This window comes from Nesoenas mayeri, assembly GCF_963082525.1.
Source record: "Nesoenas mayeri genome assembly, chromosome: 14".
Taxonomy (NCBI): Eukaryota; Metazoa; Chordata; class Aves; order Columbiformes; family Columbidae; genus Nesoenas; species Nesoenas mayeri.
In genome coordinates, this window is record NC_137556.1 from 15,626,130 (window position 1) to 15,642,981 (window position 16,852).

The 16,852-nt window shown below is 41.0% G+C and overlaps 1 protein-coding gene across 1 annotated transcript in view; it reads left to right on the forward strand.

Moving 5' to 3' along the window:
- The first annotated feature begins 11,902 nt into the window (after positions 1-11,902).
- LCP2 (lymphocyte cytosolic protein 2) overlaps positions 11,903-16,852 on the forward strand; it is a 30,717-nt gene continuing 25,767 nt past the window's right edge. The window contains exons 1-2 of the mRNA XM_080353558.1: positions 11,903-12,162; positions 15,059-15,121. Coding sequence (XP_080209684.1) covers positions 12,085-12,162; positions 15,059-15,121 — 141 coding nt within the window. The 5' untranslated portion in view covers positions 11,903-12,084. The remainder of the gene's footprint in view (positions 12,163-15,058; positions 15,122-16,852) is intronic.

Sequence of the window (16,852 nt, forward strand, 5' to 3'; positions counted from 1 at the left end):
ATAGGTTATATTACAGGATTAACAGGATTCTGGGTTTCCTCTCCAGAAAAACAGCAAGTATCATCTAATTGCAAGGAATGCAGTCATCCAAAGCCTCTGACCATTTAAAATGCAACAAAATTATTTTGTACCTCTTCTAGCAAGTCCTGCAGTAAAATGAATACCTATAATTCTATAATCAACACTTTTCCCCTTTCCACCCAGCCTTCTCTTTATGTTTTCCCCATCATAGACTGATTCTTACTATTTGCGTGATTTTTCATCAACCCTTTCAAGCTATAAATACCCAAAGCCACATGTGAAGTGGATCATGTCCAGCCTCCAACTTAGTGCCTTTTCTACCCTGCTCCTCCCAATGTTTCTTACTTCAATCTTTACCCTATGAACTTGGCAGAAGGAATTCAGGATGTGATATTAACTGCCACACTAGTGACTCTTTACATTGTTCAGAAATTTTATATCAACTCTAAGAAGATGGAGCATAAAGCTTTGCAGGTTTTTGTGTAACTACTCCTACATTTACACACTCCTAAAATTACATTCGGCCCTTTGAAGGCAACCGTGAGGCTGCTGTAGCCCCCCGTGAAAATGAGTTTGACACCCCCATCATAGAGGAATCACTGGGCTTGTCTTCAAAACCAGTCAATATCAGCAGATCACTGGCCATATACCTCCACACCAGATCTGGCCCTGAGTTTACCACCTCCAGTTCCACCCTTCATAATCCAGTGTAACTTCCGTTTGTGAAAACGACTCCTGGGAACCTTTCTGCAGTAACGATACAAACACTGGGTGAGCAGACAGAGTGTCCCAGACCCATCCTCAGCACATCCCTGTTTTCCCCACCAACACCTCCCTGTTGCTTCTGCCACACACACCCACCAGCTCCTTCTCCACATGGACTTAAATGCCAATAAGCTGAGCTCTGGCAACCAGCCCAGAGTAATAGAGCTTGATTTGCTTCACACCTACAGGAATGCACTATTGCTTTTATTTATTTAAAATGAACATCTTCACTTAACAGAAACTGTCGCAATAAACATTGAGATTTAAGAAACAGGAGCCTGAAACTAAGAATACCTATAGAAAATTGATTTTTATTAATATATAATTAATACCTGCTCTCTGCAATGTAAATATGATTTGTGCAGTTGCATTAGGACAGATGTTGTATTAACGTAGCTCTGATTGGTGCTGCACACAGACGGGAGATTGAGCTGTCTTTGAACAAAGGGTTCCTCTTGTTAACCTGTCCACCCGCTAACACAGGCGGCCAAAGCACACTCTGAAACAACACTGTCCATTGAATTCTAATGGTATCAGAAAGCAGTCTGCAGGCAACAGCTCTTTGTTTGACTGAGCAGCACAAGCGCTTAGCTTAGCAAGTTGTTTACATGGGATACGTGCCATGGAAGATAGCCCTACTTTATTCCTATTTATACATATTTATTTCCATTTTACTTTAGAAATGGCATCTGAGGAAAGGCCAAGTAAGTTCAAGATTTGTATACAGATCCAATTCCAGGAGCCTGAACACAGTATTAGCCTCTTTACAGAACTTCATGCTGATCAATAATGATTCTGTCTTGGTTGGACCAAGACAAAAAAAACCCATAAATTCACTTCATAACCTCTGGAAAGCTGCATCCATACCACAGAACACATTAAAGCGCAGTAGTCTGTCCCTGCAGGTACAGAAAGTACAAAACAATCTTTAACAGGACTTTCACAAATATTCAAGCAGTTTGGATTAATCAGACTGCACAACACACAAGACAGTCAATAGGAAGGGTCTTGCAGGTGTAACAGCAGGCACATCTACAGAAGGGAAGAAATACAGCCTTTCTCCCCATGGCCACACCAGCCAGAAGAGTGAAAACTACGGCCAGAAAGTGGTAACAGTGGCACAGCTGTGACACGGTGGATACGGAGTCCCACTCCCCATCAGGAGTGCCTGACTGTCAGCTGGAATAGCTTTAGAGCCTCTGCACTGGAACTGCAGCACAAGCGTGCAGCTTGTGTGAACCCCGCTATGTATGATCCACACTTGAGCTCTGTCATCTTGGTCCTCTGTGCTGTTCATACATCCTGCAGAGCAAGGTACCACCTTCATATAACTCATTCCTTACATCCCTCTTATCAGGACAACTAGTTCAGGTCCCCAACACCATTATATCAGTGCAAATGCTGGGAAAGAGAGGAAGCATCCAACAGTCCCACACACACTTCATAACAGCATCAGGAAATTTGTCCTCAAGTTCATGCTCCAGAAACTACTAACGTTAAGAAGTCATTCATTTTCAAGACCACCATAAAGTAACATGCTAACCTAAATAAAAGCATTGAACAGCACATGCCTTTAAATGACTATAGCTAGAGAAATCCAGACATTCAGCATCCCCACTTACATACCAGGGTAAGTCTCTGAGTGATGCAATGAAAATAGAAACCAGAAACTTTTGCTTGAAAGCAAAATTTTTAATGGAAAGTAAATGTTACCCTACCTGAGGAGACCCACTGAAATTTTCAATGACAAATACCTTAGCGGAGTTGTGAGATGAGCTTACATACAGCCCCACACCATGGGCAGTGGGTGGGTGGAGGCCCCAGGTGAAGATAGTCAGGGCCATTAGGGCCTGTTAGTGCCCTCAGGACCCTGATACCCAGGAGCACAGGATAGGCACAAGGACAGAATTTCTCTAAGTGAGAACTAAATGAAAAGTAGAGATAAGTTTTTCATACTGACATACAAGAGAGAGACTTCTGCTGGCAAAGCAGATGCTTGCAGTCTCCTGATATCCACTCATGACTTCTGCCTCCAGACATGCTAAATCATGAGCAAGATTAATTTGTTGGTGACATAATGGCTTGGAAAACCTATTAGCTTATGAATACTGTTTCAGATCAGCAGCTCCCTGTACGGAAGAATCTTTTCAAATATGGAGCTTGCTTGCCTTCTCTTTAACTTCTGTGCTAGGCAGACAGACTCAGTGCAGTGGCAGTAGGGTGACAGTAGGAGACAGTCAAGTCCACATGACAGAACCTGAGAGAAGGTCCTTGGATGAAGAGCTGCTACCACTGAAGGCAAACCAGCTTCTCTTGTCTGAACTCCTGCAAGCAAGAGCACATAGGGCAGAAATAATAACATCTGAATGTGAGACTTCTATAATCACCAGAACGTCAGCATAAGCCAGTCTGATGAGAAATGCCCAGTAGGATAGTGTATGGACACTGAGAAAGAAAATCTGTTCACAGAATCTAAGATCAGTGACAAACTGTGCCTTTCTATAGCAAAAAAAACCCAACATGGAAAAGACAAATAAGTATAATAAGGAGCAGTTCTGTTTCTTCACAGGCTTTGTATCGTATATCCAGTTCACACAAACATTCAAGAGGTTAATGCTGAATTTTCTTCGTTGAACCGTAATAACTTAAAAGTGATATGGGATGAGAAACAAGTGGGAGTTTTGCAGAATATTTAAAAATAGGCAGTTGTACGAAACTTTCACCACTTTCTGTGCTAAGTAGCAGACAGTTCAGACACTTCAGTGTCTGCCTCCAGCCTTCTTTCAGTGTCACAGCTTGTTATTTATAAGTTTGTTAGAATAAAACTACCTGAAACCAATGTCTAAATTCTGCAACATATTTAACTATATAGAGGATAAGAGTCAAAAAGGAGCACATAAAATAATGCTCAACTTTCTTTGCAAAATAGGGTTTTAATTCTGTAAGTTTAAATCCTAAACGAGAAGTAGTGCATGCCCATCTGTGAAACAAGATTAACTACACAGCAAAAATGAAAAGGATTTTGTTTGTTATTTTTTCCTGGACGATCCACCTTGCCTACATCATAATTTAATGTACAGTCTGAACTGGCGTTGCTGCTGAAAGAAACAGCCCAGACTTCCCCACAGACCCAGTGCCAAAACCTTTTCTTGCTATGCTACACCTCCTGCTGTCTGCAGGTACAAGCACTTGCACAGTCATACCGCACAGCCACATCAGGGAAGTGCTACAGTCTGAAACCAAGCGGCCCATCATTAGTTTTTGTTAGATTAGCTAACACAGACAGATCACAGAATCACAGAACTCCAGGATGTCAGGGGTTGGAAGGGACCTGGAAAGCTCATCCAGTGCAATCCCCCCATGGAGCAGGAACACCCAGATGAGGTTACACAGGAAGGTGTCCAGGCGGGTTGGAATGTCTGCACAGAAGGAGACTCCACAACCCCCCTGGGCAGCCTGGGCCAGGCTCTGACACCCTCACTGAGAACAAGTTTCTTCTCATGTTTAAGTGGAACCTCCTGTGTTCCAGTTTGTACCCATTGCCCCTTGTCCTGTCACTGGTTGTCACCGAGAAGAGCCTGGCTCCATCCTCCTGACACTCATCCTTTATATATCTGTAAACACTAATAAGGTCACCCCTCAGTCTCTTCTCCAAGCTCAAGAGCCCCAGCTCCCTCAGCCTTTCCTCTTAAGATCCCTGATCCTGTTTCCACATGTGGTCCTGCCAATGCTTATGCTGGCACAAGCAGGAGTGGCACAAACCCCGACCCCAGCGGCTGTGCCAGGACCACATCTTGCAGCTGCAGCACCAGCTGATGCTGCCTTCAGGGGAGTGCGAAAGGTCAGTCACAGCTCTTCCTCCTGTGGTTTGGAGCTTTACACCACGGCAGCAGATGGAGGAAGCCCAAACCACATCCCTCCACTGCTCTGGGCAATGGATATTCCTGTCCTGTGTGAAAGAATGTATTTTATCTCTCATAAGCAAGCAGCAAGGTGAGATCCTGCTCTGGCACTGCTTTACTTTAATCTACGTCTTGGATGAGAGACCTAACTGATTAGGACTTTCCTAACTGATTAGGACTGTCCCAACTGGATAATTACTTCTGATCTGTGCTGACCCTCCTTTATTATGAGCCAGAGGGTCAAAAAGAAGTCCATTCATAGTACTGTACACATATGCAGATTAAAATATATGCTTGTTTATGAGAAAAAATTATCTCTCCTTATGAACATTATTTTGAACATAAGGTGACACCGGAAATTTGAAAAGAATCAGGTCTTTGAGAATTCAGCTCCCTGGAAACTCTGAGCCAGTCATAGAGAGGAATATAAATATTGAAACCAAAACTAACACTAAAACCAGAACTATATCTGAGACTATGTTGGTTAGCAGCAGCTCTTTTTTTCTCTTAGTCATCTGTACCTCCAGCCCATGCTGGTTTAGCTGCGTCTAAACTACTGGTTCAGAAGCCTTCAGCAAGTGTGCAGAGGAGGAAATGCTCTGGCATTCATGGGATGGTGTCTCCTCTGCCGGCAAGAAAAAATCTGTGCTGCACAGATGAGAATGGCAGGCGGCTCTGCTGAGGCCCAGCTCCGCTCTGCCTGCTGGGAACGCGGCAGGAACGAAGTGCCAATTGCACCACCGGGTTGCAAGTGTAACTAAGCTGAAATGTCGTTATTTTCATCAAAATGGTCTCACAAGTAACATATTTTCTGATCTGGTATGAAATTCGCTCTCAAAAGCCTTCAGCATTGACAAAAATGTTTCCCATGAAATGAACTCATATTGGTGTATAGGCTGTTGAAGCTCTTTTCTGTTTCTCAGCATTGCTAAATCACTGGTGGTTTTCTTATTGTTCAGTAAGCTGTTTAAATATTTAGAGAATTAGAAATATACTAGGATAGGAATCGATTTCTGAGTTCGTGTATGGACACAATGCTCTGCAATTGCAACACTCGCTCCGGATTTTGACTTTGAATTAAACAGGAATTGTTTTCTTCTTTATCGGGTTGTCGAGCCTTCCTGATGATGGGTACAATGACAAAACTTGATGTTAACCACTATACATTTGAGCTGAAAGAGGTGTAAACCCTGCAAGGTCTATAAAGTTAGTTTTGTTTAGGTTAAGAAAAAAACCTGTTTATCTAAATAAAAAGAGGTCACTTACAACCTGAATGTCAGGGCCAGTAAGTGTATTGGTGCCAATAGTTCATTTGATAAATATAACAAAATGGGCTGAGTTAGAATAATCATCCTATATTTAGCAGTCAGAATAGTCAGATGAAATTGAAATACTGCTATTTAAAAAACTGATGAAATAAAAATCATAGTTTTTGTTACTGTTCAGTCATCTTTGCTGAAAGAGAACTGTTTGCTGCTTGGTTTTACTTTGTTTCGGTTTGTTTGTTTTTAAAGTAAGCATGTACCAAAAAAAGGCAAAGCGAACTGAAAGCGAATTACAGAAGCAGCGAAGGGGAACTTCTCCGGCTTTGGTACCATCTGGGGTGGCAGCTCCTGTGGCCACTGACCTCCAGTAGCAAAGGTGAGGACAGCAGACCAACCCTTGTCACGGTTTGCACAGATGTCTTCTCTTGCATTTGCACTCCTGGAAGCTCCTTTCAAAGCCGTACTGTCAACCAAAATAAATCAAAAGCAACTATGTCTTACATGTATTTTACCCAACTGCAGCGAAAGCTTCTCCTCCTCACGGGTTAAGATCACTTTTAACTTCAAAAGCACTATTTGTGATATGAAGAGTACTGAAGTGGGTTCCTAGGGTTCTGGGGTCACAGCTCCTCACAGCATGAGGGGGTTCAACCCGAAAGGAGCCACTGCCCAGTCGTCATCTGGATAATGAGCTGGGTGCAACTTCAGATACACTGCATGATTGCAGAGCCATGTACAACCATTACCGGGTGCTGTTTCATAGTAAAGGAATTAAATAACACTCAATATTCCCCAGCAGCTGCCTTCAGCCCTGTGCAAGAGGCAGTATCAGCCCACTCATAAACACTGACTCAAAGGGTTTAACACAACAGGTCTCTTACAGGCAAAGGAGAAACCACACCCCAAAAAAAGCCATCCGGTAAGTCAAATAGTAGGCAAAACTATCATCCTTTAGGGCAGGCTAGCAAGAGTCCTGAAGCCAGGCTCTTTCTCCATCCTTCTGAGCAGCTGCAGAGGTGAGCACTTTCCATCTGTCCCGCCATGGGTGGCCACTGCTTGGCACAGCCATTGCCTGCTGCTCATCAGGCCACAGCACCTTCTGCCGCGCTTCAGCCCTTCACAAGGAAACCAGGGCATATATGGTCTAAGACATGGGAAAGAACCATCCCTAGCTGGGTTCACTTTTGTCTTTTTTCTTCCTTTCCCAGCTGTTATAGCAAATGGGAGCTGCATCGGTGGAAGAGGGTCTTGAGGGGAACCTGAGCCCTGCAGAGCCAAGATCTTGGCAACTGCTCACTTGACAGCAGTTTTGTCCAGAGCTGGTGGGAGGAAACCTGTGCTTTCTGCCAGCTGAAGGGGGCTGAGCAGTCACCCCAGGCCAAAGGGTGTATTTCTAACTTACTTCATCAACTTAAGTAATTTCAATGTATCTGTCAAACTTGCATATTCAATTACGAAACCCTTGTGTTCGCGGGCAGAGTTCTGTACCTGAAAGACACTGTACTAAAATGCAATATCAAATCCCAAACTGAACATCCTTCTCAGTTATCTGCTGGCACCCTTAGTTTTGTGCTGAGTCCTGGCACAGCTGGCAATGTTTGCTGGTTTATGAACGGAGCTGTTGAATGGCACTGAACAGTCCAAACGTGGGGCAGCAGAGTTCCTCAGTCTGCAGTACCTAATTTTCATGCTTGCAGCTGCTTTTCTTGTCAGCAGAGCCTTTCACAGGCCTTGAGAACAACTGATTGCTATCAGCCCAAGTCACTAAGTTTATCTCCTTTTTCCTTCCCTCATCTCTAACTTCTCGTTCTCAGGCTGAGCAAAACAGTTTGTTCAGTCTTCCATCAGCAGATATTTTTTCCAAGGTCTGCTACGCGTTCTCCTTCACATTTGTTTGCAGTTTCTCCAGACAAGCTACCATGTTATCCAACTTCTGACTCTAACAGAGTGGAACAAAATATGAACCTGAAAAAACAGGACTTTTGCTAGAATATCTCTAATTACATGCCCCTTTTTTTAATAGCACCTTCATAGGTATTTGAGCCTCTCTGTTTTCTGAATAGAGTTCAGCTGCACTCTAGTGGCTGTATTTTAGGATTTCAAGCATTTTGTAGGAGTCTAAACTCCATATTTCCACCTACTCAAAGTAACAATTCACTAGCAATGGGAGATATGCATCTTCAAATATGCACTTAGATATGCATCTTCAAATATGCACTTTTTTTTTCCCCTTTCCATCCAGGAAAATAATTGCTAAGAGTTGAGTTCAGAAAGAATATGCAGATTTTTTTTGGTATAAAATTGGATTAGAAGCCAGAATCTCAGACACAGTTTTATTCAAACCATATGGTTCAGATGGGGGGCGGTTTGTGAGCATCTGCCTTGGCTGCCAATCCCATTGAAGTGCCACATATATAACCCAGGTATGAAGTTCGTACCGTGACAGTGATTCGGTGCCCATCCCTGTTCTTGAAAGCAGCAGCACTAGGTAGTGTTCGCTGTTGGTCTGGGACTTCGCCACTAGGTGGTGAGGAAGACTCATCGTTCCTTTCCTGCAAAAGAGCTTTTTGAAGTTGACAAAGACTCCGTTTTGCATCTTGTGTTAATGCACAGACATTGCAAAGTCAAGGTTAACATTTGACTACAAGAATTAAGGACATAATGGATGAAGACATTTGAGGAGTAGAAAGTGTGGCTCAGTGAATACTAAAGACATCAACAAATATATAGCACTACTGCCACAACTTTAGGAGTGTATAAAAATGAAAGCATTTTTTACCATGTCTTTACAGCTTGGGAATAGGCATGCAATGTTAATAAATGAAATATAGGCTGTCAATGTTAAATATTCTCAGGATAAAAGGAAGAAAGTACCCAAGTCTTTAAAAGGAAAAGAAAATGGGCAGGGCAAAAGGAACACCTGTCATGAAGATCCACTTTGCTTTGGGACTGAGAGAAACACGAAGACTGAATTCTTATGAAGTTTGACATAAAACTGATACGTAAACTGAGTCATTCTAGAAAAATAAGCCATTCTAAAAGCTGTTCAAACTAAGCCCCTGACACTGCTTAAAACAGGGCGCTGTGGGACAGAACACCAAAAAGAGGTGAGAGAAAGTGGAAAATATTGAGGCTCTTTGAAGGCAGCAGCATGTGAGCAGTGTGAATTTCCCTCCTGTGCTGCCTGACATGGTTACACACTCACGTTCTCAAATAGCAGTCACCAGACCATCACTACATCTGAAAGGACTATACCATTGGCAGCTGGTACTTAAAGAGATACTTTTTATGTGAGGGTTGTGTCACTGGAGGCATCGACTGTAAGAGACCTAATTCTTTACAAAGAGGAAAAAAGGTCACAACAGAAAAGTTACACACGTGATAGTGGTTGTAATGTCAATGTTTCTCAGCATTTGAAGATCTAAGAGCTTCAAATCCATTTCATGGAAGACTGTCAGCTGAAATATATAACAAATTATGTATCTTGTGCTGCCTACTTATTGTGTCTTCATTTCTTGCAAAATAAGATTGAACTACTAAGATTCAAACCGTGACCATTCCCAGCAGATGGTGAGGATTGTCACCTAGTTATCTAGGGTATCTAGTTAAATTCTTGCATGTAGCGTGTCAAACTTGACATTCTTCCCCAGGATGTCTCTGTGGCCCTGTGTGCTGGCTGCAGTTCATTTAGCAACGCCAAGCGGGTAAGTATGGGAAGAGTGAATAGGAAAACAATTAAAAGAGTGAGGAAATAACATGGCATCTTTTTTTCCAGGATCAATATGGAATATGGGATTGGCCACATTGCATTTCTGGGCCACAAAGGCAGATATTTAAAAGCATCTTTCAAAACAACGTTCTGCAGCCTGGCTGGGCCTGGGGGCCGGGACTCATGCACGGTTATTTGTGAGCTGAACATTTTCCATTCATACACTCAAATACATAGATAGGTTGGAAATTCGATTTCAATTTGTTACACTAATCTATCAGTATATTTGAAAATTCAAATGTAGAAAACACAAAGTTATGTTTCTTCAGCAAGCCTCACTTGGCCACCACATCCTATGTCTTCATCACATTACAAAAGAAGTTCTAGACAAAGCCCAATTATGTGTGTAGCTGGGTTTTGCAAAATGTGTGAAACATGCATGTAGTGATAATGTATGTATGGTGCCATACACAGGATTCAAACAAATAATGATTGGCTAAATGTGTTAGAATTTCTGTATGACTTGCTCTCTAGACTAGGAGGTTGACTTCAAAGGTGAACTGCTTTTCTCCTGTCTCAGCATCCAAATAAATGGTGCTGTGATTCTTCTAGAACACCAACAGAGTGAGTTTTGATCTAACTAGTTTTCTATTAGTACAAATAAGGAGTAAGACAATTGAAATTAGAGCTGCTACACTGGATTTGGGATAGAAATTAGATTCCAGAACGTCAAAGAAGGTGATGAAATAAGGTAACAGAATGAACAATTACAAATCATAGCACAGGCTTCTTGTCTCCATATGGTAAGAAACTTGCTTCTCTGTTGAAAGACACGGTGTGTGATGGGGTGTCTGAGATGCACGTTGTGCCATCTCCCCTTTACCAGGGCTGATAAAGCACCACCGAAACAGCTTCTCTTTTGAGTATTCTTTGCCTCAAGTTGATTTAGTCCTATTTTGTCCCCAAACCTAGATTTACAAGGAAGAGGTGATGATATTTCTGTGATACTGTCAGTACAAGCCTGAGATGATTCATAGAGGTCAGTTCAAATAAGAACCCATTAAACACAGCTATATCATGTACTTAGAGAAATGTGAAACTGTTCAGAACAGCTGTTGCAGCAGTTTAGTTTTAGAGAGTTTTAAATACCATGCTGCCAACAATTACCAAAATTTCTCCAGAAAAAGTCAGCTACTTTAAATCAGACTGTAAATTTTGAATGGAAAACTCATATGTGTAATAATATAGAGACCTGTAGACATGATCTCAAATAAATGTACTTGTATGCAATGCACTTGCGAATTACAGACCCAAGGTCAGAAGGTCTTCAATGACTTGAAACGACGAGAGTGATACGTTTCATTAGAAAGAAGAGAGACTTTCCAGTGCTTCAGAACTGTGAATTATTGTTACTAATATAGGAAGCTCACAAAATGCCACCGCTGGTGCAGTCTGCTGGAGCAGGTGTGTGCAGCCACCCCAAGATTCCCAGCAGCGCAGCTTTGGGAGGAAGCTCCACGTGAAGAAAAGGGAGAATGGATACACTGGGGTTTTTAAAACCCGACACATCTGGAATTACTCAATGTAGTCACACTAAGGGGACCTGCTGATAAGATGGTGCCTGAGCTGGCTATACATGACAGATGAACTGGCATTATCATGGTCCTGTGGATTCTTTTTTGGACACAAAAATCCTCATTAGAGGTAGCTGGAAAATGAAGCACTGAAACAATACAAGTGTAATACTTTTTCGTCTAAGCTTGTCTATTTATTAGTAAGAGATAATAATTCCTTATTTGAAGGAATGTTGACTGTAATTTCATCCTTAATTCTCACATAACTCCTTATGTACAACTCCAACACTAAGCTTGTATTGTACAAATCAAAGAAAGCCAACGTGAGACTTCGGGTAGTAAGTTGAAGAAGTTTCTCTTAAGTGAACACTTTCTCATTTCGGGGTGGCTTATCTGAGCCAGACTTACACAGAAGCAGCAACCAAAGTTTATGCAGAAAATACGCAATATTTTTATACTGTACAGAGTGTGTAAATATGCAAATATTCACGTACAGTATTACAAACAAACAGGGTCCATAGGAGCTTTCTTATATGTAGCAGACAGAACATTTTCAACCCTTTGCTGTTCTTCCTTGTTTACTCATTTACATTCAGACAAAGGAAGTGGTGAGGCTGACGAGCTGACAACTGTTCTCAGAAGAGACCATTTTGTATTAGAGGAAGCAGCAGCTCTCTGGGGTGTCCTAACAACGTCGTTTTTAATTAAACAGGACTCAAACAGGAGCTGCGTATTAGGGAAGGGACTACTGGACATGCTGGAGGTGCTCATGCAGAGGGAATGTATGGCTGGTTCATCCACAGCACTGCTATGAACGTTCTGTAACTGCCTAGAGGAGAAGACTTACCATGGATTTGCGAAACATTCCCTACCGTTCAGACGTGGTTACGTGGAACCCAGATGACTTAGCAGAGTATTTTAGGACGGTAAGTTTAGCTGTGTTTTCTCTTTGTGTGATGGAGGAGCAAACTACTGTGACAATATACGTATTAAACTTACATATTTTTATAATAGGCAAAGCTTGGGGCAAAACTAAAAGCAAAACCACTGGCAATTAAGAAACTGAGCTAAACTAGCCACTGAAATTTATAAACAAATCTTGAAAGTGTGTTTTAAATTTGGTATAAGAGAAACTCATTGTCTTTCAGAGAAAATGCACACTTTACTGCAACAATTGTTGCTATACATTAACAGCTGTAGCAGACGTTAATGTGTGAAGGTTGCGATCTTTTGAGGCCATCTTTAATGATTTTCAGAAGAGGTATTACTTTTTCAAATTGCTCAGTGTTCACAAACAAGCCTCTGATTGTTTTTGCCAATCACATCCATATGAACCCAGCCAGAAACTTGACAGTTGTGGATACATGGACTCCTAATTCTTTCAGACATGGCTGGAAAGACCTTTCACCTTTTGGTTTGACTTCCATATTCTAAAACTTCTTGGGCAAAACTCATGGCTCATGATTCCTGGCGACAGCTTCTTTCCTGGCATCATTACTTTGTGACTGTTTCCTCCTGTGACGAGCTAGGAACCTCTGCTTCTTTTGACATCTTTTCACTTGTGATGATCTATAAATTTCATTTTACAATGCAGAGGAGTTTCCACACTGAAGAAATACTTTGAAAGGCAACACAGGAATTCTCTGCCAATATATATCCTCTGCACAGCAATACTGACACCTTTGTAATTGCCCAGGAATGTGTAACTAAGCCGATTCTACTGAAATTTAATTTGTATGTTCTATGTAAATTGCTCATTTTTCAATTCACATCAGAGACAGTGCCTGCTCCATCTCCCTTGAAACTGAATATGTTCCTCCCAAAGTCCAAAACTGTTGCCCTGGAATTTATCAATCAGAAGATTTAGGATGATTTTCAAGTAATTCTAGCATAGCTGGTTAATTTTCAAGCAAGCTGTCAAGCTACACTTGTAAAACCTGGAGCAGTTTGGGCTTCTTTTTGAAATAATGCAAAATGTCGTGTTTCAACAGCTCCAGTAAGTCTATGAGAGTTTTCTTTGGGGAGCTGAGGCAAGTTTGATATTAGAACACAGAGCAAGATAATGAAGAAAAACACAAACCCAAGGTTTCTGCCTACCCAGCCTCCCGAGAAGTGAGGCTGTAACTACTTGCAGACCTCTCATTGTAAGGTGCAGGGGTTTAGAGGTACAGGAAAGTGAAACAAGAATTGGAGATGGAACAGATGAGATCATTACCGACAGGCAACCTCAGACAAATAGAAAAAACATTACAACAGTGGTGCATGGTGGTCTGGATCAACATTTCCAAGAGACTAACAGGGGAAATGGCTTCCTGAAGGAGTTGATAATGATATTCTTAACTGTGACAAAAGGATGAACCATAACTGAATGGGCCTGGTTACATTAATTTTTGAGTACCTCCCCTCTACTGATCCAGATACCCTCCAGGATAGAGATAATCTTGTCATTCCACTTTTGGGGAGGCGAATCAGAGCAAAAGCTGCCTGGAGTCACCTAAGAAATCAGTGTAAGACAATTATGTCAGCCTAAGTCAGCCAGCCCTGGGCAACGGCCATAAGTGACCAGACCTTCTCCCCAAATAAACACATACAATTTCCCACACACATATCATTAAAGGGTCAAATGTTATACCTTAGGAATGCTCATCTGCATCGGACTAACATATTTTGCCTGCAGCCATATGTTCAAAGGCCAGGATTCAAGTCCAAGAGGGCTACATATTTTTCTCCCCCTAAACTGTTATAATTATGAGATGATTTTCAAAGGACAAACACATTCAGATCTCTCACCAGAAGAGACTGGTCATGACACAGGGCAGTGGTAAGAATTTAGTCAATTAATTGTTAGCTTACATCTTCCTACTAGCAAAATTCAGTGAGCATACGCACCAGTTGCTGCTCCGGCAGGGGGACTGGACTGGATGATCTTTGAGGTCCCTCCCAATCCCTGCCATTCTGTGATCAGTAATTTCTGTAACAGTGCTACGATGTATTCCTGGCATGAACAAAGACCTTAGTTTCTGTCGAATTCTTTATACTTAACAGTAACAATATCTAATTCATTATTCTAGGTGTGTTAACTTAAAACCAATTTTAACTTAAACCATACGTTCAAAACAGGGAACGAGCATAAACACCAAATCTTCAAATAATCTTTAAAGGCTTCAATTTTGTTTGTGGGTTTTTGTTGTTGTGTTGGTGTTGTTGTTGGAGGTGTTTGTGTGTGTGGTTTGCTTTGTTTCGTTTTGTTTGTTTTTCCCTTAAGTCCCCCATATCACTGCTACTTTTTTTTTGCCTGGTAAAAGCAGGATCCTGCCCTTTTTATGTACATGATCAGCTTCTGGAATGTACGTCCCTGTCCCAGATGCTACTGTGAAACGTAATATTATGGAAAAGCTTTCCAAGTATTACAGGTCATTTCCAGGATTAACAAGTGACATTTCCATCCAGAAGAGGAAGCTTTTTGATCACAACAACGAATTCAGGGACTAGGATCATGGCTTCAGTACACTGAGATGCTGAGGTTTTGGTGTATTCCCTGTTTTCCACAGCTGTTCATTCCAGTCAGTACCACAACTATTCATTTTCCAAATATTTCTTTGGGCCAGGCAACTGTGAGGTGGTTTTTAAATGTAAGGAATTATATGTTCCTAATTAATGAAAATCCTCAAGTCCACTGAAGAATCTTTATCTTAAAAATGAAGAAAATGAGCCACATAGGCTCTAGCATTGAAGCATCTACTCAAATCTAGCCTTATGTTTAAGCATCTTAATCCATTCTGATCATGAAGGGTACAATAATCATCTTCTTTTCCTTGACAGTTAAAGTATAAGGACTGTGAAAAAGTCGTGAGAAAGCACAGCATAAATGGACAAAGGTTTTTGGTAAGTAGAGTTGTAAAATTCTTTCCTGTAAGACTCCCATCAAGGGATTGTTTCAATTCCTCCTTGCTTTGCATTAGCGGATGCAAAGTACTGACTTGGCAGATGGTTACTGAGGTGCAAAAGTGAAAATTCAATGCCTTTGGTAAAATCAGCCAGGCAACTTGCTTTAAATATCAAATGTTGGGAACCCAAGCATGTTATTTGATATGCATGTATTTTAGTACTTTTTAAACTGACAGGGAAGTTATAAAACCAGAATGTTGTCTTGAATTAATCTCTTCCTTCGTAGGAAGTGCTTGTTTTCAAATACTAACTAGAGAAAACTCCTATTTTTAAATTTTCCTCTCCTACTAAAGAAGACACAGACCTGGTGAGGATGGCTGGCCTTCTAGTGTAATCCCTGTTTTATGCCTCTCGAGATAAATGAGATTTCTTCTGCAGCAATACATAAAATCAATTAACTTTAAGAGCAACAAAACTACTAAGCAAGGCCCCAGTGCATTTAACTCAACATGGCTCCAGGCTTTGCCAACAGCTTGGCTTAACTTTAGTATAGTTAACAACTTCCATTGACATAGCTGCTGTTTTCAGGTCTTAAATACACATCCATGAAGATGTGTCAGGGCTTTTATTATTACTTCATTTTACTTCTATTTTATTTTATTTCCAAATATTACCTATTCTATTTTTTCCCCAAATTAGTCACTTTGATAATCTGTATAATCAGTCATAGTGGGGAAATCTATGCACATCTCTTCTAAAGCCGCCTTATTTTCTATTTACTTGTCCTAATGTATCAAGCTTTTTGACATTTCATTGAAATGCAATGTACATTTTGCAGACACTCTTAGTAGGACCAGGATATTACATCCCCCTCCTCCTGGGTGGAGTCAGAGTGATTCAGTGGCTGTCAGAGGATTTATCCTACTGACCCCAAACAGCGCGATTGTCCTCAGCTCAAGCACTAAGGCTCTGTGGCTGGAGTGGCAGTTCTGGCTCTGGAAGTATTATGAAATTCTGGAAGCTTGTAAAGTACAATAATTATGTGATTTCTATGTGGTTTTGGTAATTTAAAAAAAAACATTTCCAGCATGTTTCTGTAAATACATAGCTCAGAGTACATTGTTTCTTCAGAAGCATTGAAGATTGAAAGGAAGTTTTTGTATTAAGAAGCAGCTGCTCACATCTGCTGAGACTTTTTTTTAAGCTTTTGACCTATCAATTATCAATTTGATAACGCAAAAAAAGATTCAGTTGTGCAACAGAACCATAAAAAGAGACTTTAAGTGAAATATTCTAGAGCACAACGCAATCTTGAAAAAAGAATTGCTTCTATGTATGTTTTTTCTAAGAAACATCTTGTCACATTTTGTAAGTTCTTGGCAACGGTCAAATTACATTTGCACAGAAGAAACTGTCAAGACTGAGTATTTGCAGGTTTTTTATCTGCTGCCAGAGCTGTATGGTAAACCTGACTGTAAAAATAAAGCTGTCTTATCCATCCGAATAACATCCTGGGTTCAAAGTCACCTTTCTGCATCTACTGGCTACCACAAGGAAAAACCAATGGAGATGTAGTAGGAGTAAAACCAGAGGGATTCTGTGTAACTTAGTCTAATAAAATTCTATAGTATTTAAAATGGCAATATGGCCCTTTCGTGAGAGTTTAAACCCATAATATTAATTAGGTTTACCACCAGAAGAGAAGAGAGAACCTTTAAAAGTGTTTAG